Here is a 25,226-nt window from a genome sequence, read left to right as displayed (position 1 = left end):
GCCTAACTTGCCTAGATTTCCTTCAACGACCTGGTAGGGGAACCACAAGGAAATTGTTTCCCTTTTGTGAAAAGATGGGATTGGAGTAAACAGTCCCTTCAAGGTCTGACAATCTTTGATCCATGTATCTGGTCCAGTTCCAGGAGGACATGTTAAAGGGGTTTGGACAGCAGGGTGACAGGTTTCGAGGTGGATGCGGACCAAGTTGAAGTCAAGCCTTGCGCTCAGCTTTCCTGAGGATTCCCCTCGTACTATATTTTTTGTCAGGCGGCTCCGCGGTCACCTTTGCTCCGCGGTGATTGGCCTGCAGCGGGGTCCTCGTGTTTGTCCAATATGGCGGCGCCCAGTGGCGGTGTGAACTGTGAGGAGTTCGCCGAGTTCCAGGTGATGGGGTTTTCCTCATGTGGCAGGCATGTCCCCCGTTTTGTCCCCAGACCCTATTCCCTGCTTTGCGAGGGAGTATGAACCAGCTTTGGAAAAAGCGGGCAATTCAAAGCTCTTTTCTCGAGCCATTGGAGGTCATGGGGGGCGCGGGTTTGGCCTTAGGGAGCGAGGCTGCTCTGTAGGAGGAGGGAGGAGGGGGGTCATAGTTCTCTCCGCGGCTCGCAGGCCTTGACTAGGAAGCTCTGGGTAATCCGCGGTGGTAAAGCTCGGGATCCGTGGATAAGGATTGTAACAATCTTGTAGCAATTCCCTGAACTCAGTTTCCAGCTTCTGCTATTCCTCTCCTACTTTTCTAAGTAGAGTTTTTGTGGGAGAGAAGAAGGTGAAGAAGAGCTATTTAGTTGATAAAACAAATACTTGGTACAATTTACTATTTTTGTGGGACAGGACATATGGAAGCTTGGAGGGAGGATTAATTATAGTACCTGCTCTAGTGTCATTGCCCATTAGAGAAGATGTAATATTTAAAGGTTCTGCCTTTTTATGTTCAAATATCAGAGATCTAGGGCTAATTATTAACCCATGAATTCAAGAATAGGGATCTGGTTTTGACCAAGTTGCCATTAAAGTTATCTGTTCCAATTCAGTCATAAATGTGCTTCTGTTTAGTTACAAAGTTGAATTCCAAAATCATGATCTTAAATATGTATTGCATTATTAACTAACCCAAGATACTGAAAATTGACCTATCTGTAGTAAGCTTTGTACTTTGAACGGTTTGAAGGTAGTGGTATTCTTGAATACTGCCTCACCCTCCCTGTAGCTAGGACTACAAGCACGTGTCACCACGCCCGGGTAATTTTTTAAAAGAAATTTTGTAGAGACAGTGTTAATCCTCCTGCCTCATCCTCCCTAAGTGTTGGGATTATAGGCGTGAGTCACCACGCCCGGCCTAAAGTGTTTAAAATTTTTGCAACTCTTATTTTTTCATTATAAAAATTAGATTTAGTACTTCTGGAAAATATTCTATTTCCAAATTGAAATAAAATCCAGAAAAGAATGTTTAAAATCGAGTGCCTAGAATCCCATTTTAGCATGCATTCAAGAATTTATTGGATACTGTATTAGTCTGTTAGGGCTGCCATAACAAAATACCGCAGACTAGGTGGCTTAAACAATAGAGATTTATTTTTCCACAGTTCTGGAGACTAGAAGTCCAAGATTAAGCTGCCATCAGTTTCTAGTCTATACAGTTTGATTTAAGGGGGGAAAAAGAGTGCCATCAGAATTAGTTATAGTAAGGCCTCTCTTCCTGGCTTGTCAATGGCTGCTTTCTCCCATGTCTTCTCTATGTCACTATCTCTTCTCTGTGCCTGCACATGGAAGGAGAAGGATCTCTGGTATCTCTTCCTCTTCTTTTTTTTTTGAGACAGAGTCTCGCTTTATCCCCCAGGCTGTAGTGCAATGGCACAATCTTGGCTCACTCCAACTTCCACCTCCCGAGTTCAAGCGATTCTTCTCCTGAGTAGCTGGGATTACAGGCGCCCACCACGATGCCCGGTTAATTTTTGTATTTTTAGTAGAGATGGGGTTTCACCATGTTGACCAGGCTGGTCCCGAACTCCAGACCTCAGGTGATCCGCACCCCTCTCAGCCTCCCAAAATGCTGGGATTACAGGCGTGAGCCATGGCGCCCAGCCTATTTCTTCCTCTTCGTATAGGGACATCAGTTCTATCGGATTAGGGCCCCACCCTTATGACCTCTGTTTAACCTTTATTACATACCTCAAGGCCCTCTTTCCAGATGCAGTCATGTTGGGGATTAGGAATTCATAAATTTTGGGGACACACAATTCAACCCGTAACAGATACCTACTAGTCTCCTGGCACTTGCGGAAACCCAGTGGATGGAGTATAAAACAAGGAGCGTAATCTAAGTAGGGCTATAAAATGTGGAAAATATTGAAAAAAAAAAAGAATAAAATGCTAAAATAATTTAGAGAGAAACAAATCAAGAGATAGGGTTGAGTTGGGCCTTAGGCAGGCAGGGACTAGGGGTATTCTAGGCAGAGGCAATAGGATAATAGACAAAAAAGTTTTATGTATTTAAGGGAAATAGAAAATCAGTATTGCTAGAACACATTATTTATACAGGGGCACATTCGGATTACACAAGATTGCAACCAGATTTGTGGAAGGCCTTGTGTGTCAAGTGTGAGTTAGGGAGTCCTTTTTGGGCAGAGGGGTGAAATGATCAAAGAGGTGCTTTAGGAAGATTCATCACTACTGCCAGTGGCTTTGTTTAGGCCCCTATCATTTTTGGAACTAGCTTTGCAACAGGCCTTCCTATCTTCTGGCACTTTTTTTTCTCTGCTAAATCCCCCCTTCAATCTAATCTCCATAATACTGTGGCATATGCTATTATATTCTGAATTTTATAATCTAAGCTATGCTTTTAAGTTTTAGGTTCATATGACTAGATCTAAACTTCTAAACATGGTATATAAGACCTTTTAAAATCCAACCCCAAAGTGCCTCTTGTCATGTCTCTTATCATTGTCCTCATACATGTCTCTTTCTTCCTACCCACCCCCCAGGACTTCAACATGCATGTTTAAATATTAGTATTTCTATTAGGAATATTCATTGACACATAAGTGATTTTTTAATCACATTGTAATTAGGTACATGCGAAATAGGTTATTTTCTAGCATCAGTGATGGTTTCTTCTGTGCTTACAGGGCTGCTTTCTATTCCTGTCCTTGGGGATGCTGGGTGTTAGAGGACTCTGGAAGTTGTAGACAAGTTTATGCTTCTTGTTTGGGGGAAGCACTGTGGGAGATTTGTTGTAAAAATAGAGGTTGAGGAACCAGATCTGTCTGAAAAGAGCATCATGTAAAAGGGACCTTGATGTCAAGTACCAATGACATTACTTCTGGGTACCGTCAGGCAAAGGGAGAGGAGAGGAAAGGTTAAGGGAGTTCCATATCATTCTTTGGAGTACACTGTATTTTAGTTATATAATGGCTCCTTTCCTACTCTTCACCCCTATGTACCCTAAAAAATATGTAGAATTATAAAATAACTTTACCTGAGAATGAATCTTAGGAATAGACTATAGTATAATTATAGGGGCAATAGAAAGTTTTCTCTACTCCTGCCCACTACTAAATATAGGCACTCCTTCAATACCTAAATTGGCTTCCAAGAGGATGAGATTTTTACCCCACCAATTAGAGAGAAGACACAAAATGCATGCCAAGAAAAACGCCTGCATAATTTCAGAGTCAGCCTACAATGAGAGGTTCATGATATATCAGATCTCTTCTTGTTTTGAGGAGGATGAAAGATAGAAGAAGCTGGGGGTACTACAGGCTATGATGTAATGTTTAGAAGCTCATGAGGGTTCTACACAAGATGCAGCCTTCAGAGAACCATTGAACTGTGTGTATTTCTGTGGACAGGTGTTGCAGTTTATTGTGTATGATGTCTGTTCTGTTGAGGGGTGTCTTTTATGTATTTTCTTGGTGAATTTCTGTGGACAGGAGTGTATGCCATTGGGGCTAGGCCTCAGGTAGGTAGTCAGTAATTCTTTATGGATGATCCACATAATTCAATGGCAGCATTTTTGTGCCTTCCTTCACCTTCGTTTGCTCACAATGTGTGAGAGCAGCCCGAACTTTTGCCTAGAACCTCTTGGAGTTGCCTTAACAGCTTTGGCACTTTTTTCCCTGTGAAGAAATGTGAGCCTAGTGAGGCAGTTTACAGTTCTTTTCCTTCTCCCTTTTCAATTTTGAAAGAAATCACTTCCTGTCTCATTACACCACAAAAACACTGAGGGGCCACTATGTTGGACAAAATATTCACTGTTCTCAACAGGTTCCTATAAACAAAATTTGAATCTCCTTCTTTTCATAGCTGAAATGATTGACTAAATGGCATGCCTCTACTACTTCATCACCCACACTTTATTTCACTACAATGTTTCCTTCCCCCAATCATTTTACCTCCCTTTTTTTCTTTCTCTTTGGCTTTTTGGGTATCTCTTCTGTGACATTTAAGAATGGCATACAGTTTTCAGCAATTCCTGAACAAGTACATTATCAGTTAAGGGGTTGTCATTATATTTTCTAGAATATAGCACTGTCCGGTAGGACTTTCTGTGATGGTGGAAATGTTCTGCATTTATGCCATCTCCATATGGTAGCCACTAGCAACAGGTGGCTCTTGAATACTTGAAATGTGATGAGTGCAATTAAGGAACTAAATTTTAAATTGCATTTAATTTTAATTTAAATAATCTCACGTGGCTAATGTCTGCCATGTTAAAGGCAAGCTCTAGATCATATATTGATAATTCTCTAGTACACACAGAAAAATTGATACACAGTCATGCTCCATATAATGACGTTCCAGTCAGTGACTGACTACATATACAACGGTGGTCCCATGAGATTATAACACCATATTTTTACTGCACCTTTTCCATATGTAGATATATTTAGATACACAAGTATCACTGTGTTACAGTTGCCCACAGCATTCAGTACAGTAACCTGCTGTATAGGTTTGTAGCCTAAAAGCAATCATCTATACTATATAGCCTAAGTGTGTAAGTAGGCCATACCATCTAGGTTTGTGTAAGTACACTCTATGATGTTCACACAACAGAATCACTCAATGACACGTTTCTCAGAATGTTTCCTTGTCATTAAGCACTACATGACTATTTGATAATCCATAGGTTCCATTGGTAAGACAATAAAATTGATGGACTCATTACATAGTTAATGTGGATAGATTCCCATTGCTATGTAAGGAACTTAGTAGTATGTCCAAATTGTTTTATTGGAGATGAATCGGGCTAAAGTGTTCAAACTCAAAACTGGTTAAAGTTCAGAGTCAATAAAAATCCCAGGAAATGTGAAACGATGTAATCTTTCACCTGGATTGCTGCAGTCGTCTAACTGATCTTTTGACATCTACTCTAGTTCCTCTCCAGTCCACTTTAACCTAAGCAGTCATTTTAGAACACAGATCTGATCATGTAACCTTAATCACAACAGAAAACACATGTTTGGTTCCCTGTGGGTCTCAGAAAAGACTAAAATCCTATCATATGACCTCTAATAATGGACCTCATGTTACACCATGTTTTATCTTTCTCTGTACTTAAGCCACGTTACCTTTTCATTCCATTAAACACTCTATTTACATAGCTCTCTTTAAGGTCACCCATGATTTCCATCCTGCTAAGTTTAAAAGTTTAATTTCTGTTCATATAATCATTTATTCATTTAAATTTTTTTTGAGACATATTCACCAAGGCTGGAGGGCACATCATAGCTCACCGTAACCTTAAAGTCCTGGGATCAAGTGATCCTTCTGCCCCAGCATCCCAAGTAGTTAGGACTGCAGGCACATGCCACCATGCTTGGCTAAATTTTTTTACTTTTGTGGAGACAGAGTCTTACTATGTTGCCCAGGCTGGTCTTGAACTCCTAGCCATAAGCAGTCCTCCCACCTGAGCCTCCCAAAGAGCTGGGATTACAGATGTGAGCTACCGCACCCAGCCCCATATAATTCTTGAGTTAGTAACATTCAACACAAATGACCAATCCCTCTGTTAAACCAGAATTTTTCCTTTACTTTTAGATGGAAGAATTCCTTAATCATTGGCCCCCTTCACTTTCTATAGTCTCCTCCAGTGATCTCTTCTAGTTTCATGGTTTTAAAGAACATCAGTTTGTTAATATAACTCCACCCTGATCAGTGTCAGACTGGCATATTCTACTTTCTATTCCACTCTTCTACTCAGATATCTAATAGGCATCTCAGACGTAACAAGTCCAAAACAGAGCTTTGTTTTTTGTTTTTTGTTTTTTTTTAATTTTTAAAATTTTAGATTTGGGGGTACATATACAGGTTTCTTTTTTGAGATGGAGTCTCAGTTTGTCACCCAGGCTGGAGTACAGTGGCGCAATCTCAGCCCACTGCAACCTCTGCCTGCTGGGTTCAAGCAATTCTCCTGCTTTAGCCTCCCAAGTAGCTGAGACTACAGGTGTGCGCCACCATGCCTGGCTAATTTTTTGTATTTTTGGTAAAGACGGGGTTTTGCCATGGCCAAACTGGTCTCAAACTCCTGACCTCGTGATCCACCCACCTCAGCCTCCCAAAGTGCTGGGATTAGAGGCGTAAGCCACTACACCTGCCCGATAGCCTTCTAATTTACCCACCACACAAATTATGAACATTGTACCCAATAGCTAATTTTTCACCCCTCACCTTCCTCCTTACCCTTGCCCTTTGGAGTTCCCAATGTCTATTCTTTCCATCTTTATGTCTATATGTACCCATTGTTTAGCTACCACTTATAAGCAAGCACATTCGGTATTTGATTTTCTGTTTTGACTTATTTCACTTAATGGACTCCAGCTCCATCCATGTTGCTGCAAAGGACATAATTTCATTATTTTTCTTCTTTTTCTGGAGACTTGGAGACAGAGTTTCATTCTTGTTGCCCAGGCTGGAGTGCAATGGTGTGATCTTGGTTCACTACAACCTCCGCCTCCCAGGTTCAAGCTATTCTCCTGCCTCAGCATCCAAAGTATTTGGGATTACAGGCACCTACCACCACACCCAGCTATTTTTTTGTATTTTTAGTAGAGATGGGGTTTCACCATGTTGTCCAAGCTGGTCTTGAACTCCTGACCTCAGGTGATCCACCCGCTTCAGCCTCCCAAAGTGCTGGATTACAGATGTGAGCCACCACGCCTGGATGATTTCATTCTTTTCTGTGGCTGCATGGTATTCTATATATATGTGTGTATACATACACCACATTTTCTTTATCCAGTCAACTGTTGATGGACACTTAGCTTGCTGCTGTGAATAGTGCTGTGATCAACATATGAGTACAGGTGTCCTTTTTTTTTTTTTTTTTGAGATGGAGTCTCACTCTCTTGCCCAGGCGGGAATGCAGTGGCACGATCTCGGCTTACTGCAACCTCTGCCTCCCTCGTTCAAGTGATTTTCCTGCCTCAGCCTCCCAAGTAGCTGGGATTACAGGTGCGTGCCACCATGCCAGTCTAATTTTTGTATTTTTAGTATAGATGGGGTTTCACCATGTCGGTCAGGCTGATCTCGAACTCCTGATCTCACGATCCACCTGCCTCGGCCTCCCAAAGTGGCGTGAGCCACTGCGCCCATCCTCTAGGTGTGTTTTTTATGTAATGATTTATTTTCCTTTGGGTAAGTACCCAGTAGTGGGACTGCTGGGTCAAATGGTAGTTCTGTTGTTGGTTCTCTGAGAAATCTCCATATATTCAATAAAGGTTGTACTAATTTACATTTCCGTCAACAGTGTATAAGCGTTCCCTTTTCTCTGCATGCTTACCAATATATGTTGCCACAACAAAACTTTAAAAAAAAGTTTTATTATACAAGATTTTAAACGTAACACAAAAGGAGAAGGCTGTACCACAAATACTCATGTACCCATCCCCCAACTCCAACAACTAATTCATGGCTAGTCTTGTTTCATCTGGTCACTACTACCACTTATCCCACCCTAATCCGATCATTTTGAGGTCATCCCAAATACCATATCAATTTTTTCTGTAAAATTTCTGTCTATATCTCCAAAAGATTACAACTTTCTAACACCATACTATTACCACATACAGACAATGAACAGTAATCATCAGAGAGCCTGAGTCAGAATACAACTCTTGATGTTCCCACTCTTTCCAAGTCTCTTCCTTCCCCAGTCTCCCCCCACCATAAGTTAATGGCACTTCCATACAATTAGATGCTTAGGCCTCAAGCCTGAAAGTCATCCTGTTTTCTTTTCTTGTCCCTGACCACCAATTCAGCAATTTCTGTTAGCTCTGTCTTCAAAATATATCCTAAGTCCAACTACCTCTCCTTAATTCTACTGCTACCAGTTTTTTTGTTTGTTTGTTTGTTTTAGACGGAGTCTCGCTCTGTTGCCCAGGCTGGAGTGCAGTGGTGCAATCATGGCTCACCAGTGCCTCAACTTCCTGGGCTCAAGCAATCCTCCTACCTTGCCTCAGCCTCTCAAATTGCTGGGATTACAGGCATGAGCCACCACCCCCAGCCCAGATGTTCCTATAGTTGGTTCAGTCTCTATCTGAAGTAGCCCCCAAGCACCACTCAGTCACTCTTCATCTCATCACCTTAGTTTGTTTTCTTTTTCATAGTACTTTTTAGTATCTAAGATTATCTTATTTATAGGATACTTGTTTAATTTCTATCTCCCCCTTCAGGAATTTTGCTCTATAAGAACAAGGACCTCTTTTATTCGCTACTGTAGCCTTGATGTTTTGAATGGTGCCTGACACATGCTAGACATAGGACAGTTGGCCCTCCCATATCTGTGGGTTTTACATCCATGGATTTAACCAACCATGGATCGAGATAGTTGAAAAAAAAAGTTGCATCCATACTGAACATGTACAGACATTTTTCTTGTTATTATACCCCATACAATACAGTGTAACTAACACCTATTTACATAACATTTATATTGTATTAGATATAAGTAATCTAGAGATTATTTAAAGTATATGGAAGGATGTGCATAGGTTATATACAAATATTGTGCCATTTTATATCAGGGACTTGAGCATCCTTGGATTTTGGTAACCATAGGAGGACCTGGAACCAAACCCCCATGGATACTAAGGGATGACTGTAATTATATGAAGAATTAGTTAATAAATAATGAACTCTGTGATACTGTCTCTTACTGCTGCATTATTTAAAGACAAATATTGCTGCGGGCTTTCATAACCAAGAAAACCTCTATCCAAAAGGCACAACTTAACCCTTGGCCTCAGAAGATCAGTTCAGTTTAGATAGTGAAAAGGAAGGTTTTGAAAGAGAGTTTAAAGGAGCTTTTTTTGTTTGTTTGTTTTTTTAAATAGGCCAGTCATAGGAAGTAAAGTGGCAAGGTGGGTCCCTGTCTTCTACTTACCTATTTTTTTTTTTTTGGACTCCCCAAATAGTACTGCCATCATTTGTTTGGAATTTACCACTTAAGCACAATACATATATCCTTCACTATGTATGGTGGTTGCCCAATGAATACATTGAGATTATTCCTTAAGAATTCCAGTTTACAGAGAATACTATTAAAAAAATAGAAAGATACAGGACAAGATAATGAACTTGGTTTTAGACCTGATATTTGCTGGTGTTTTATTAGTCTGAATTATGAGCCTTCTGCAAGCCGTTTCACTTCTAGATTGAGGTATAGAAAAGGCCATTAAATTCACTAACTAAAAATTAGTGGAATAATAGAACAGAATCTAGACTACAGACTTAGATTGAATGGACTAAATGGTTTATAATTGGAAACAACCTAAATGTTTGTTAATGAGAAAGTGGCCAAACGAGTTATGCTTGAACAGGATAGAATACTTATGCAACTATTTAAAATATCTTCAGGGCTGGGTGTGGTGGCTTTTGCCTGTAATCCCAGCACTTTGGGAGGCTGAGGCGGGCGCATCGCTTGAGTCCAGGAGTTCAAGACCAGCCTGGGCCATGTGGTGAAACCCTCTCTCTACAAAAATATACAAAAAATTTAGCAAGGTGTGATCCACATGCCTGTGGTCGCAGCTATTTGAGGGGCTGAGGTGGGAGGATCACCTGAGCCCAGGGGGCAGAGGTTGCAGTGAGCCAAGATCGCGCCACTGCACTCCAGCCTGAGCAACAGAGTGAGACCCTGTCTCAAAAAAAAAAAAAAAAAAAACTTTCAAGACATTTCTAGCACGTTGTATTATGCTCATAATATAATGTCTTAAAGCCAGATTTTAAAATGTTACATAGTACCTCAGTTGTATAAAAACATTAATAGGTATGTGTAGAAAAAAGACCAAAGGGACATATTAAAATGTTGATAGTGGTTAACTATGGATGATTTTTATTTAAAGTTTTTTTCTAACTTTTCTAAAATGAAAGTAATAATTTAATAATAATAATAATTTTTATTTTAACAAATGGACAAGGAAAGAAAGGAGTTGGTTTCAGTCGTGGATTTAAGTTTGGCAAAGGTAAGAAGTAGCATAGTATATTGAGGGAAAAAGAATCAAACGTTGCTTTTAATACATATTAATATTGAATGTTAACTTGGATGTTTTCAATAATAAGTATATTCCTGGTATTATATAATTCTGTTTTATTTTCATTTGTTCGTTCTTTTTTTAAGAGACAGCATCTTACTATCGCTCAGGCAGGAGTACAGTGGTGTGATCATAGCTCACTGCAGCCTTGAACTCCTGGGCTCAGTAATATTCCTGCCCCAGCCTCCCAGGTAGCTAGGATTGTAGGCATGAGTCACCATGCCTGGCTAATTAAAAAAATTTTTTTTTTGTAGAGACAGGGTCTCACTATGTCCGTCATTAAGGCTGGTCTCAAATTTCTGGGTTCAAGTGATACTCCTGCCTCAGCCTCCTAAAGTGTTGGGATTACAGGTGTGAGCCACCGTGCCCAGCCATTTTCTTGATGCTTTTTAAGTGGCTGTGTTTTGTTGTTGTTGTTGTTGTTCTTGTTCTTGTTAGGATATTTTGTAAATTTGAGAAACTAAAAAGAAAAAGATATACTGCCAGAAACTTCTCCCAGAGTTTAACTGAAGACGAGATGTAGCTGATGTCCAGCCTTTCTCTAGTGACAAGTGAAAAGAAGTACACTGATCACATGTGGGTGGGAGGGGTTGTGCTGTGTAGGTACTTACTACTGGTCTTTTTAAGTTCCCTGCCCTTTTGATATTATTTTTCTGTTGGTTTTTGTTTTTGAGAGTTGGAGGCTTTCTGAGGTAAGAGGGATCCTTGGAACATATGAGCTAGGGTTACTAAGAAAAGGTAAAAACTAGTAGTACACTTTATTGGCTGTATGCTGGAAGTGGAAGGAGCATACACTGTTTGCTAAACACCATGCCAGCAAATGGGATTTCAACATGAGTAAAACAGTCTTAACCCTTAAGACAATCACATTTGATCCAAGGAGGCAGTGTTGGTGCCCACTGTTAGGATTACCATTACTTAACCTACCTATCATCCTTGAACATTTTCTTATGGTTGCATGTATTTGTCTTGGTTTCCTCACTCCTGACTTAAAGGACTGTAAAATACCCAAGAGCTTTATTTTTAACTGAAATACTTATTTTTTATTACTAACTTTCCATTTGGGTTATATTCTTGTATTTTAAATACATATAGGAATTACTCAAGGTGATGAGGACAATTGATGACAGAATAGTACATGAATTAAACACTACGGTTCCAACAGCTTCCTTTGCAGGGAAAATTGATGCCAGCCAAACCTGTAAACAACTTTATGAGTCTGTAAGTATATCTTTTGAGTCTTTTGCTTCTTTCATGCCTTTCTTTGCAGGCTGAATAAGAAATCAGTTATCTTGTAACTTGACTGTGACTAAAGGAATGACATCTTTTCTTTGCCTATACCTGATGGTGTATATAAGTTTTGATCTGGTTACTACACATTAAAGAAAACGTGTGACCTTACGCTTGTGAAATCTTACCAAACCTGGGAAAAAATGGTTCTAAAGAATGGGAGCAGTTGTTTTGTAACCTTTAACTTAAGGAGACCTTATGTACAAAGGAATGAAAGGAGGAGAGTGAAACAGTGAAGTAAAACAGTAACAAGAGCAAGGACTGTGAGCACATCAGTCCTAAAAAGCCAGGCAGCTGGTATAAGGAAGAATTAAAACCCCTCACACCTTTAAATCTTCTTTTTCTCACTCGTCAGGAAGGGGAATAGAAGCATTTGGCAACTGGGAGAGAAGGAAAGCCAGTGGATCAGTTGTCCTTTCCTGAGGTTTTGGTTTCTCAAGTATATTTTTTTCATTGCCTCCCTTTATTTCTCTTTTTTAATCTCCAAAAGCAGAAGGAAATAATGCAGCAAAATCTTTTTTATAGTTTATTTACCTATATTCTTTCATTAATTTGGAAGCTGTAGTTCAAATGACACTTGCTATTTTAAGTTCTACCACAAGGTTATTGTTTGGATTCATAGTCATAAAGAAGGCATCCTTAAAACCTAAACTGCCTTTCTCAGATCAGTTTTGGACAAGCTTATCCATGTCAGTTAAATTCAGAGCACTAATTACTGATATTTTTGTTCTGTGTTAAAGTATGTTATTTTAAATGAGCAGGTAAGTCTTGTGGCTTGAGAAAATCTTAAGGTTGTGGACTTTAACGAGTAGAATTCAGTATTGGGAGTCGATAGGATGGGACCTAGTCCTAATTGGCTATGAGGTTGTTTGACAGTTCACTTTCTTTGGGTACCTCTGTCTGAAGAACTAGAATTTATGGTCACTTCGGTGATACTCCCTCTCTCACCTCACTACTCATATAATCTCCGTAATCTATAAAATTGTTTCCATTTACAATCTTCCTATTAACCTAGACGTTTATAGTGTAGTGATTAACAATATGGACTCTAGATCTAGATTAATCTCACATCTGCTACCTCCTAGCTGGATAACCTTGATTATGTCACATAACCTCTGCCTCAGTTTTTTTTTTTTTTCTTTTTTGAGACAGTGTCTCACTTTGTCAGCCAGGCTGGAGTACAGTGGCAGGATCTCAGCTCAGTGCAGCCTCCACCTCCTGGGTTCAAATGATTCTTGCACCTCAGCCTCGCAAGTAGCTGGGACTACAGGCACACACTACCACACCTGGCTAATGTTTTTTGTATTTTTTGGTAGAGATAGGGTTTTCACCATGTTGTCCAGTCTGGTCTCGAACTCCTGACCTCAAGTGATCCACCTGCCTCGGCCTCCCAAAGTGCTGGGATTACAGGCGTAAGCCAACATGCCCGGCTGTCTGCCTCACTTTTAATATTTGTAAAATAGTATAATAATAGTACCTAGTTCATAGAGTTGTCGGCGCATTGAATTATAAAGTGCTTACAGTACTGTTTCGTATACAAATATTGCTGGCCAGGTGCGGTGGCTCATGCCTGTAATCCCAATACTTTGGGAGGCTGAGGTGAGAGGATCACTTGAGTCCAGGAGTTCAAGACAAGCCTGGGTGACATGGCGAAACCACATCTCCATAAAAAATACAAAAATTAACTGGGTGTAGTGGTGTGCGCCTACAGTCCCAGCTACTTGGGAGGCTAAGGCAGGAGGATTGCTTGAGCCCAGAAGGCAGAGGTTGCAGTGAGCCAAGATCACACCACCGCAGTCCAGCCTGAGTGACAGAGCAAGACCCTGTCTCAAAAAAATGTTTGCTGCTACTGCTGTCATTTTTTTTTTTTTAACAGGCCCTGTGAGAATCACAAGTTGTTATTTTTTATCTCCTTGTTGAGTCAGGATAAGCTTGCATACTAAGTTTAGAACTCTTCTGTTTTGGAAATCCTGTGTGTGTGTTTGGGTTATTCTCTGTATCTATATCCTGGAAGGATTCAGCAACATGTATGTCAAGTAAAGCTTAATTTTTCAAGTAGCTTTGTGCCAGGGATCGAGCCTGCAGCAGAGTGCCCATACCAATAAGTACCACTGAGTTCCCTTAAGTATTATGTCAGTCAAGAAGCAGAACTCTATGAAATGTCCAAGTTGCTTATATTCACCCTGACTTTTATCCCTGACCTAGCTTCCTTCTGTAGCTGAAGAAGGGAAATTTGTCTTTTCAAATAACACTCCTTCCTAGGAGATGATCAGTAAGGTTATTATGAAGCACTCGTTTTAGAAATTTCAAATCTCAAAAGTATACTCAAGGTAAAACTTATAAATTTCAATGAGATCTTATTAGAGCATATTACCTTCAATCTATGACATTTTTCTAGCTTTACATTGTTTATTCCCATGGTAAACATAAAAATCAATACTGAACAATAAAGTCTATGAACTTGAAACAATGCTTTACAAATGCAGATTTTGAGGTATTATCAAAATGTGGCTGTGATTATGGAAGTATGTTTGAAACATGACCATGATACTTTAGAATCAAGATGGGAAATAAATGAGAATTGTTTTTATTAATTTGTTGCATTAAGATGGAGGTTATCAAAGAGTTGTTCTGTCAGACATCCTTAATTTCTTTTTCTTTTTTTTTGAGACGGTCTTGCTGTGTCTCCCAGGCTGGAGTGCAGTGGCACGATTTCGGCTCACTGCAAGCTCCGCCTCCCAGGTTCACGCCATTCTCCTGCCTCAGCCTCCTGAGTAACTGGGACTACAGGCGCCCGCCATCACGCCCGGCTAATTTTTTGTATTTTTAGTAGAGACGGGGTTTCACTGTGTTAGCCAGGATGGTCTCGATCTCCTGACCTCGGGATCCGCCCGCCTCGGCCTCCCAAAGTGCTGGGATTACAGGCTTGAGCCACCGCGCCTGGCAGACATCCTTAATTTCAATCAGCACACACAATTGATGCAACCACTAATCTGTGCTTCATTTATAAGTTTTCCTTATCAATATTTATATTTTATAATCTTGAAAAGGGCTCTGTCTTGCGTAGGTAAAGGTAGCATTCTTTGTTATTTATTGTAATGAAATCTTCTATACATGACTTAGTTTATAATTTCTTTCACTTGTTGACAATTTGAGACAGAAAAAAATATGAAAGGACAAAGAGTGGAAGAATAGCTATTTAAGTGGCCAGGTGTGTGCGGGTGGTTGTATAATAGAGGAACACATGAATGGAATCACGGGGAAAAGTCAGTGGTGTAGGGTAGAGGAAACTGAAGTGAAAAGCCCAGCTTGGGGAATGCAGGAGGAAAGCCGAAGTCAATACCGGGAGCATATTGAGGAGGAGGACAGCCCCAGACCTCATACCTTCCACCCTCAGAGATGCTGCCAGTTATGTTTTTAGATGAGGTGGCTGATTCAACACAATCTTCTCTTTCATGGTTTCAGTCATCAGAAATTGTTTTAGAAAGTATTGAATTTCTATAGTCTCAGGGATTTTTTTGAAAAACACTAAAATGTGATAAATTTATGCAGTTTTTGTTTTCTCCTTTCATTCCTTTGTTCTTTTAGTTGATGGCAGCTCATGCCAGTAGAGACAGAGTCATAAAAAATTGTATAGCCCAGACTTCAGCAGTAGTAAAAAACCTCCGAGAAGAGAGAGAAAAGAATTTGGATGATTTAACATTATTAAAGCAACTTAGAAAAGAGCAGACAAAGGTAAGTTGAACAGAATTAACATTTCTCAGGCAAAGTTTTTCCAACTGTAGCCTTCAAAGTAAAATTTTTAATATGAAAATTTTGGCATATAATATGGCAATTACTTAAAAAAAATGACCAAGAGATTAGTGCTTCATTTTTAGTGGGCTTTATTTTATTATGTTTAGTTATTAATTGGTAAATGTGCACTTCTTGAACAAATGCAGCATAGCAGCTTTGTCTAAAATAAGCACAGTCATAATTTATTTTCATTTCTTTGTTTCTTTCCCACTATTAAAGACAAGGGATCACTACAGGTGAAGTACCACATCAGAAATTCTGGGGAAATCACATCTGTACAGTATCTGCCTTTTGAGACATAACTTGAGAAAAACATCTCTAATATATTTTGAAAATAACTCCAGTTTCATTCTGTAGAAATCTGCTGAAATGTAATATAGACTATTTAACTTCCGGATATTATCCTCTTTAGCCACAAAAATATAGTATGATTTAAATATAACCAGATGCACTTGTACCTCATTATAATTTATTTCCCTACTGTGTAAAAGTTGCTAGGGATCTTTGGCTTTTTCTTGGACATGCCTTTTTCCCATTTCCTCCCCATCCCTGCGGTGTTTTTACTTTTAAGAAAACAGCAAATACCTACCTAGGGATGTGTCAGAGGACGCCTTATTTTCCCAAATCAACTATAATGTAGATAGGGTGTAGACTTCAGAATACAGTTAATGCAGCAGAACTGTTTCTTTACAGCCATTGTATGCGACGTGTCAAGGAAACAGTAGAAAAATACAGCATATTTTATTATGTGGGATTTATTGCTGTCTTTCTTTTGAGGGGACTCTTAGGGGGTAACTTTTTATCTTGTATAATTTCAAACTTACAGAAAGTTGTAAGAATAGCATAAGGAACTCCCATGTGCCCTTTACCTATATTCACTTATTGTTTATATGTTGCCCCACCTGCTTTACAGTTCATTCTCTTCACCCTCCCTCTCTCCTTCTCTTCATCCTTTCCTGCCTTCCTCCCTCTCCCTGTCTCCCCACACACCTGTATGCATAAATACAGTTTTTCCATGAACCATTTTGAGACTGTGTTATACACATTGTACCACTTTACCTTTAAACTCATTAGTTATTTCTAAGAATAGGGACTTTTCCTACAGGACCAGTGTACAATGATCAAAATCATGTTTTTTTTTTTGGTTTTTTTGAGATGGGGTCTCACTCTGTCACCTAGGCTGGAGTGCAGTGTTGCAATCTCAGCTTACTGCAACCTCTGCTTCTGGGGCTCAAGCAATCCTGCCTCAGCCTCCCCAGTAGCTGGGACTATGGGCACGAACCACCACATCCAGCTCATTTTTCGTATTTTGGGTAGAGATGGAGTCTCGCCATGTCACCCAGGTTTATCTCAAACTCCTGAGCTCAAAGTGATCCGCCTTCCTCAGCCTCCCAAAGTGCTAGGATTATAGGTGTGAGCCATCACACCTGACTTCATGTTTGTATTTTAAGATGGCATAATAGGTGACTTACGGATCCTTGTGGGATTGAGTCATGCTTTTCATACTGCACAGTCATAAAGTTTGCCCTTTGTTTAGTAGATGTAGCTGAACTTTGAAAAGGGGACCTCGCCATCTATTGAAAACTATTAGTAGAAAAGAAAAGAAACCTCTTTCCTTGTAGCTGGCTGCACACAAGGTGAGTAGGCCAGGCTGCTGCACTTTTTCGATCATTCCGCCAATTCAGGATGTCTCACTGGATCCAGGACTCAGCCACTGTCTTTGCTGCTCTCTTTGTTCATGACTACTGCGTCAGGTCTGTATTCCATACCTGCTCATGCAACAGGCACTGGTGGATCCCTTGGACAGTGACCTTATGCAGTGATGTTGATCTTACTCCCCTTGCTGTTCATGAAGGCATATAGATTATTTATTTATTTATTTCTGAGATGGAGTCTTGCACTATCGCCTGGGCTGGAGTGCAGTGGTGCAATCTTGGCTCACTGAAACCTCTGCCTCCCAGGTTCAAGAGATTCTCCTGCCTCAGCCTCCCTAGTAGCTGGGGTTACAGGTGCCTGCCACCATGTCCAGCTAATTTTTTTTTGTATTTTTTAGTAGAGACAGGGTTTCACCATGTTGGCCAGACTGGTCTCGAACTCCTGACCTTGTGATCCGCCCATCTCGGCTTCCCAAAGTGCTGGGATTACAGGCATGAGCCACCGTGCCCAGCCAGCATATAGATAATTTATATAAAACTGGTGAAAGTCTAGTAATTTTGGAGTTTGTATTTCAACGCTCTTGAAGGTGTTGACAAAGGAAACTGCAGGGCAAAGGCTGTTAAATTGGAAACTGAAAAGTCACTTTGCAGATCAAGTCAAACAATAGAGTGACTTGTTATTGGAGAGCAAAGTTCAAAACTCTACTGAGTGTTTGGGAATGATTGTGACACACAATTTGCTCAGCCTTGAGATCTGCCCTTGTGTCTTTAGGGCCCAGATAGAATCACCAGGATGACCACTGCAAGGAGAGTTTTAGAAACCAATCAGTGAGTTGCATGAGGTTTGCTTTCTAGCTTGATAACATATAGGGCTGGGGGTAACCATGGGGTAGTACATAAGCAAATAAGGAAACGTGAATTTTTTTTTTTTAATTTTCAAGTTTGCTATGAAGATTATGGAATCAGAGAGAGCTCTTGGAGATGGTACAGCTCTACCTCTTCATTTTCTATCTGAGGAAAAAGACTCAGAGATACTTGAGATACTAACTGACACCCCCAAAGCCACAAGCTAGTAAGTGGTAGAACTGGGACTTTAACCCATCTCTTCTGACCCTGCATTCAGTCAGTTTCTTTAAGTTGTGACTAATAGTCAAATACTTTAGTGAGTATATTTTATTTATAGACAGATGCCAGTCAAAAAATCCCCACTACTTTACCTGAATATTTAACTCAAAAAAAGCACCTTCCTTGCTGGACCTCTATAACTGCTGTCACATATTAGTGGCCTTAAGTTTGCCTGTTGAAGACCTACAGTCTCAAAGACAACTGTCTCAAAGGTGACAGTTTGTTGGTAGCACTGATAAAATTGTATTAGAAGTTGGCTGTAATATCTGCAATGTTGTAGAATTTTAAAAAATAATCCAAAGGCAGACAGCTCTGAGGAAATAAATCCCACCTACCTTGGTGGCTTTGTAACCTTGTGTATTAATTGTTCTGAAAAGTCTGATTTTGAATCTGTAAAATGGAGTTGATACCTAATAACTTCTTATTTTTGAGGGGCGTGTGCCAGGAGGATTCAAGGATGTAAGTAAGAGCTAGCATATTGGCTGCTACAAAGTAGCAGTTTCTTTCCTTTATGAGTCTCTGGGACTCCATATTTGTTGCATTAATCCTCTTTGTCATATCACCAACCAGTGGTTTCTAGCTTTTGTTTCACTACTGCTTAAGGGCAGGGTGTTGTGACAGGAGAGGATTCCTTGTCTCAGTGTCAGTGTATTCTCTTTTGGACAGTTCTAATTGTTCGAAGATTTTCATATTGTGAAATTCTGCTCCCATAATATGTAAGTACTGCTTCTTAATCTTCTCTCTGGAGTTACCCAGGATAATTCTGAACCCTTTTCTACGTAGTATCCCTTTAAATATTTGAGAGCAGTTTTGAAGACTATCTTAGTGACTTTCACACTGTTCTTCAACTGAAATTATTTCTTTGGCAGTCAGTCCAGGCTTTGTCAGAGAAGTGGAGCTTTAATGATTTTGGTCTGTATGGCTGATTAAAATGGGAACTTAGGTTGCGTTGGTGGGCTTCTTCAGGCTTGTTACTACTGCACAGCACAGGACTAATTGTCAGAATGCAGTCCTTCTCCTTGTTCCACAGTTCTAGCCATATGTACAGGCCTACACTTTGACACCAGTTCTGAATCTAAGAAGGGAGTTTGCAAGGAGCCATTGGATCTGTCCCAAGTTCCATTCTTATCATTGTTGCCACAAATTTCTCAAACCTCCTGCCTGAACTGCGCTCCTAGTTGGCCAGGGTCTTTGGCCTGGGTGTCAGATTCATGCTTGCCCAGATCTTGTTGAGCTTTCTGGCATTTTATTCCCAAATCTGGTCTGGGTTCTTCACTTTGGCCTGAGGAAATCATCCTGGTGTTAACCTCTTAGTTGGCATCAACCTATAGTTCATGCTTTTTTCTCCTCATTTTCCTGAATATTTTCAAGCCTTCTGCCTGGAACTAGCCAGCTTTTTCCCCTTCAAGTCCTCTAACAAAATGCTACTGGGGGTATGGTGAGTCTTGCTCTCAGGGCCTGGCAATGGAATTGGTAACTTTTCTGTCGGAGTAATTAAGTTGGCAGTTAATAAAGAAAGCTAAAAAGACTTGGCATTTTTAGCCTGAGACCTCTGACTGTATGGTTAAGGTGTGAGGAAACGCATGCCTTTCTAGATCACTTCCATGTATATTCTCTTTCCTCCCTGAGGGTTTTTTTTTCTTAATTCTCTATTCAGATCAGGTTTGCACTTCCTTGTCCTTTTTTTCCTCTGTGCTATCTTTGCAAGTCTGTAGTTGTATGAACAATCTCTAGAACTGGAATCACTGAGTTCAAGGACATGAGAATGTACATTTCCTATGAGTCTTGCCAAATTGCCCTCCATAGAAGTTGTAACAATTTATACTCTTACTAAGAATATGTATGAGTATATCTTTTCACATACCTTCACTAATGTTAGGTTTTTATCAGACTTATTCATTCTGTCATATTATGGCTTAATTTGCATTTCTTTATACATGAGTAAGATTGGCATTTTGTTATGTTTATTGGCCTTTTGTATGTCTTCTGTGAACTGACTGGCCTTGGGATTTTTTTTTAAAGCTCTCAAGGTGATTAGAATATGCAGCAAAGTTTGAGATTAGCAATTGATTAGATATGGGGAAAGCTGATTGTGTCAAAGAAGCTTCCAAACTGCCATTAACAGACAAAAATACTAGAGCAGTAGCAGGTTTTGTTGGGTAAACATGAGTGTGGTTTTAGCTCTTTAAATTTTATAACTTCAATTTTTTTCTTGCTCTTTAAATTTTATAACTTCAGTTTTTTTTCTTGCAGTTGAAATGGATGCAGTCAGAACTGAATGTTGAAGAAGTGGTAAATGACAGGAGCTGGAAGGTATAAAATAACGTTGGTGTTTGGAAAGAAGTAGGAGGGAAACTGAACTAGCAAAGGGAAACCAAGGGAGGAGGAGTAAAGAGTGCCGTGAGGCTGTAAGGAGAGTAGAGATCACTCGTTTACATTTACAGTTGAGGGCTGTAACCTTTTGGGGTGTGGGGGTGTGGGGGGTGGGGGGTGGGGGGGTGAGGACAGCAGGATGCAGTTAGCCTCTAATTAGAGCCATTTTATAATAATTAGCTTTACAGGGCCAGGCGAGGTGGCTCACACCTGTAATCTCAACACTTTGGGAGGCCAAGGCGGGTGGGTCACCTGAGGTCAGGAGTTCAAGACCAGCCTGGCCTGGCCAACATGGTGAAACTCTGTGTCTACTAAAAATACAAAAATTAGCGTGGTGGCATGAGCCTGTAATCCCAGCTACTCGGGAGGCTGAGGCAGAAGAATCGCTCGAACTCGGGAGGCAGAGGTTGGAGTGAGCTGAGATCAAGCCATTGTACTCCAGCCTGGGCGACAGAATGAGACTCCATCTCCAAAAAAAAAAAAAACCAAAACAAAACAAAATTAGCTTTATAAGCATATGATAGAACTGAAAGAGCTGCCATCATAATGGCATTAGAGACATTCTCTATGTCTCCTAACACTAATTACAGGCATGGTTGATATTTAGAGTTACTACTCAGAACCTTCAAGGAGGCTATTTGTTAAAATTAGCCTTTTTGAGCTCAGTTACTTTCCTAAGTTTTCCTATCATTAGGTAACCTATACAGTTGCTTGTCTTCTAACTTATCTGATCATAAAACTTGTTGTTATATGTAGTTTTACTGGTATCTAATAATAAGGCTTTTTATTGCTCATAGATTTACAAGCTCATTATTATTATTGCATAGTTCTTGTTAGGAACTAGATTAGGGGACCAGATCCCAGAAACTTACATATAGTCAAAATTCATGAAACTCTGACTTTAGTTTTCTGAAAAAGTATATCCATTTACCCCTCTCTAAAACTCTAAAAGATTTACAAAGGGCAAAAATCTATGAAATCTGAGAAAATGTACTGAAAATTCTGCTTTATCATTTGAACTTAACTAGTGGAATGTTGTTAAACTGTATGCTTATAAGAGAGGTTAGCTGAACCAAAACCAGAATGTACCAGCTTGCTGAGACATGAACGCATTGCAAAATACAAATTGGCTTTCTTTGCTTTATCACATTTCTCTATCTTATCCTCTTTGCCAGGGTTTCCTATTCCTGCCCTTTCCACCAACATGATAAGGTGTCTGTCACTTGAGAGGATTTGGCAATATTTTTCCATTTGTATTCTCTGGAGAAATAATATTTACTCTTGGGATTAGATGGGGAAGGGGTACAATGAAACATCTGGCTTGAAAAAACAAGTGCAGAAGTTTATGATATATGTAAAATGTAGTGGGAAGAGTGAACTATTTTGGATTTAATATTAGTTTTAAAGAAAATATGGTCTATCCACTCCACAGAAGATGAGGCCCCTACTTGTTTTAAAAAGAAGAAAATGTAGCCATGGTGCTCAGGTGCAGTGGGCCAGCAGAAGTGGATAGGAAATCATTTGGGAAAAGGATTTGGAGAGGCTCAGCCAAGTTGTCTATATCACCCCAACCAGTGTGTCAAGGCCACTAAACCGAAGCCTCCCTCTTGTCTGATTGGGAATTTCAGGGAAATGTCAGGTCTGGAAATGGGTGAGATGAATTGTAAGACAAAAGGGCTAGGAAGAGTCTATATAATTTCTACATATTTTCTTTTAATTGTGAGATGCATATGCCAAAGATTATGTGACATGTAGAATTTAATGAATATTAATAAAATGAATATTCATGTAACTACCACTCAGCTTAAGAAATTGAATAAGAGGCCAGGTGCAGTGGCTCATGCCTGTAGTCTCAGCACTTTGGGAGGCCGAGGTGAGTGGATCTCTTGAGGTGAGGAGTTCGATACCAGCCTGACCAACAGGGTGAAACCCCATCTCTACTAAAAATACAAAAAATTAGCTGGGTGTGGTGGCAGGTGCCTGTAGTCCCAGCTACTCGGGAGGCTGAGGCGGGAGAATTGCTTGAACCCAGGAGGTGGAGGTTGCAGTGAGCCGAGATCACGCCATTGCACTCCAGCCTGGGCGACAAGAGCAAAACTCCGCTTCAAAAAAATAAATAAATAAAAAGAAATAGAGTAACAGTACCTCACAACCTCTGTGTTTAGATTTTTCTTTTATTTTTATAATAGTCAATGGCAGCCAACATAGGTAGTTTTTTTTTTTTAACCTGAAAAGTGATTTGTTCTTTACATTAATGATGCATGGGGGTAAATTCTGAGAAGAAATTCTTTTCAATTTCAGAATTGTTATAATTGGACACTTAAAATTTTTGACATGTGATTTAAGTTTTTTTAATATTAAAAATATTTAAAAAATTTTTAAGAGTAGTAATATACAGTAAAAATTTTGCCTTCTGTCCCTCTCCTTCAGCTACCTCCTACTTTCCCTTCCTTCTGAAAGATGGTATATGCTTTCAGATACTCACACCTTTTCTAATTTTATGTGTGTGTATTTTTCTACCTTTGTTACACAAGTGAGAGTGTACTATTCACACTTTGTTTTTTTCCCTTAATAATCTTGGAGATCTTTTTAAATCAGAACATAAATTATTTTTAACCTTGCATGTATTCCATTGAATAATCGTACCAAATTTTTATTTAACACAGTTCCATGTGGACATGTAGTTATTGAGCATTCTTTATTTAAACTTGTTTTAGATATTTTTGTGTTGTTGTTTAAAAAATGTCCAGAATATGAAATTGAAATGTTTGCTAGTAACTAAATTACCTGGCTCTCGATGATTTTTTCCCGAAGTAACTTAAATTTTATTAAAATATTAGAATTGTCTTGCAAATGGATGTTAAGGCCTTCTGTGCATTCAGCACCTCATAAGTCAGTTTGAACTGCTGAGGAAACTCTTCTGTTTCCTAAATCTGTTGACTTAGGACAAAAATGGTAATAGCCTTTTGAAGCATACTAAATTGAATTTAGTTCCAGGCCTGATTTATGCAGGATAACTCAATGACTTTTGTTTCTGTTTCAATATTTTAGGTGTTTAATGAACGCTGCCGAATTCACTTCAAGCCTCCAAAGAATGAATAAAGAGAGATTCTTTTTTTTTTTTTTTTTTAAGGACTGGGTCATCTCATAAGAGCTAAGCATGACAGATATCAACAGGGCGGGCTTTCTAGGATGATTTCTGAGCCAACAGTCCAAGACCTTTTGTTGATTTCAGCCCCACTTAGCCAAGACCTCAAGTATAAATAATTCTGATAATTATGGAGAAATCAACTGCTATTTTATACTGATTCTGTAAAAAAAAAAAAAAAAAGTTTTGTAACTATTAAAATAATTTTCTGACTCAGTGTACATATTTATTTGATTGTTTTCTATGTTGAGACAGTTCTCTTTTTATTTATTTATTGAATTTTTAGTTTTTATTTTTTTAATATCCTGTCAGGTTGTAAGACAGTTCTCATAAGAGAATTTGCATGCACTTGCAATATCTGATTTGTATTGTACTTTTTAATTTTTATAAATTTATTGGCATGGATGTGGACCCTTTTGGTTATTGATAAGTTTATTCCTTGATTTATCTTTGTGGGTTGATTATAAAAGGGCAGTATTATAAGCTGGACACTGTCCAAAGAAGTTTTCTTTTAGTACCTTAACTGATCTTATTTTCAGATGTAAAAACTAATTTTTGGTGGAATTCTTTCTTGGACAGTATTTCCATGGTCATGGAAAAGGAAAGAAATTCAGGAAAGGGAAAAGCAGGGAAGAGCTTGCATGACAGCAAATAAGTTAGTAACAAACCTGCTGTAATTGCAGGATTTGGTCCTTGCAAAAAACCACTTTCTAGTATGGAATGGTTATGTTATTAGTTTTCTATTGCTGCTTAACAGATTACCACAAACAGTATCTTACAGTTCTGTAGGCCAGATGAGCAGATTTGAGTGGACTTTTTTTTTTTGTTCAGGGTCTCAAAGCTGAAATCAAGCTGAGTGCTAGGCTGGGCTTTGGTCTGGAGTCTAGGGGAAGAGTCTGCTGCTAAGCTCATTGAGTTGCCAGATTGTTGCATCGTGGGCCTGAGGTCCCCATTTCCTTGCTGACTGTCAGGTACCACTCAGCTCCAGGAAGCTACCCACATTTCTTGACACATGGCTTCTTCCATCTTTGAGCTGGCCGTGGTGCATTCATTTCTTCTCATACTTGGAATCTGACTTCCCTTTCTGCTACAAACCAGACAAAATGATTTTAAAGGGCTTGTGTGATTAGGCCTACCACATCTTTTTGCTTAACTCAAAGTCAACTGATGAGAATCATAATTACATCTGCAAATCTCTTGCCAGATTATGTAATAACCACAGACACCAAGTTTCATGGTCTGAGGGATATCTTGGGGAACCAATTTAGGACTCTGCCCACCACAGTGATTTAAACAAGCCACCTGGCTCTG

At 39.5% G+C, this 25,226-nt stretch overlaps 1 protein-coding gene across 1 annotated transcript; it reads left to right on the top strand.

The window, feature by feature from the left end:
- Window positions 1–301: 301 nt before the first annotated feature.
- CCDC58 (coiled-coil domain containing 58) lies at window positions 302–24,136 on the top strand. Its single transcript, XM_003275521.3, has 5 exons — window positions 302–384; window positions 11,625–11,750; window positions 15,408–15,554; window positions 20,648–20,707; window positions 23,819–24,136. The coding sequence occupies exons 1-5, from the start codon at window positions 334–336 to the stop codon at window positions 23,867–23,869; spliced, it is 435 nt and encodes a 144-aa protein (XP_003275569.1). The 5' UTR covers window positions 302–333; the 3' UTR covers window positions 23,870–24,136.
- The last annotated feature ends 1,090 nt before the right edge of the window (window positions 24,137–25,226 follow it).

The sequence above is a fragment of the Nomascus leucogenys genome, chromosome 21, assembly GCF_006542625.1.
Source record: "Nomascus leucogenys isolate Asia chromosome 21, Asia_NLE_v1, whole genome shotgun sequence".
Taxonomy (NCBI): Eukaryota; Metazoa; Chordata; class Mammalia; order Primates; family Hylobatidae; genus Nomascus; species Nomascus leucogenys.
The sequence above is the reverse complement of the archived record's forward strand: the minus strand, read 5'-3'. Positions and strand labels throughout refer to the sequence as shown.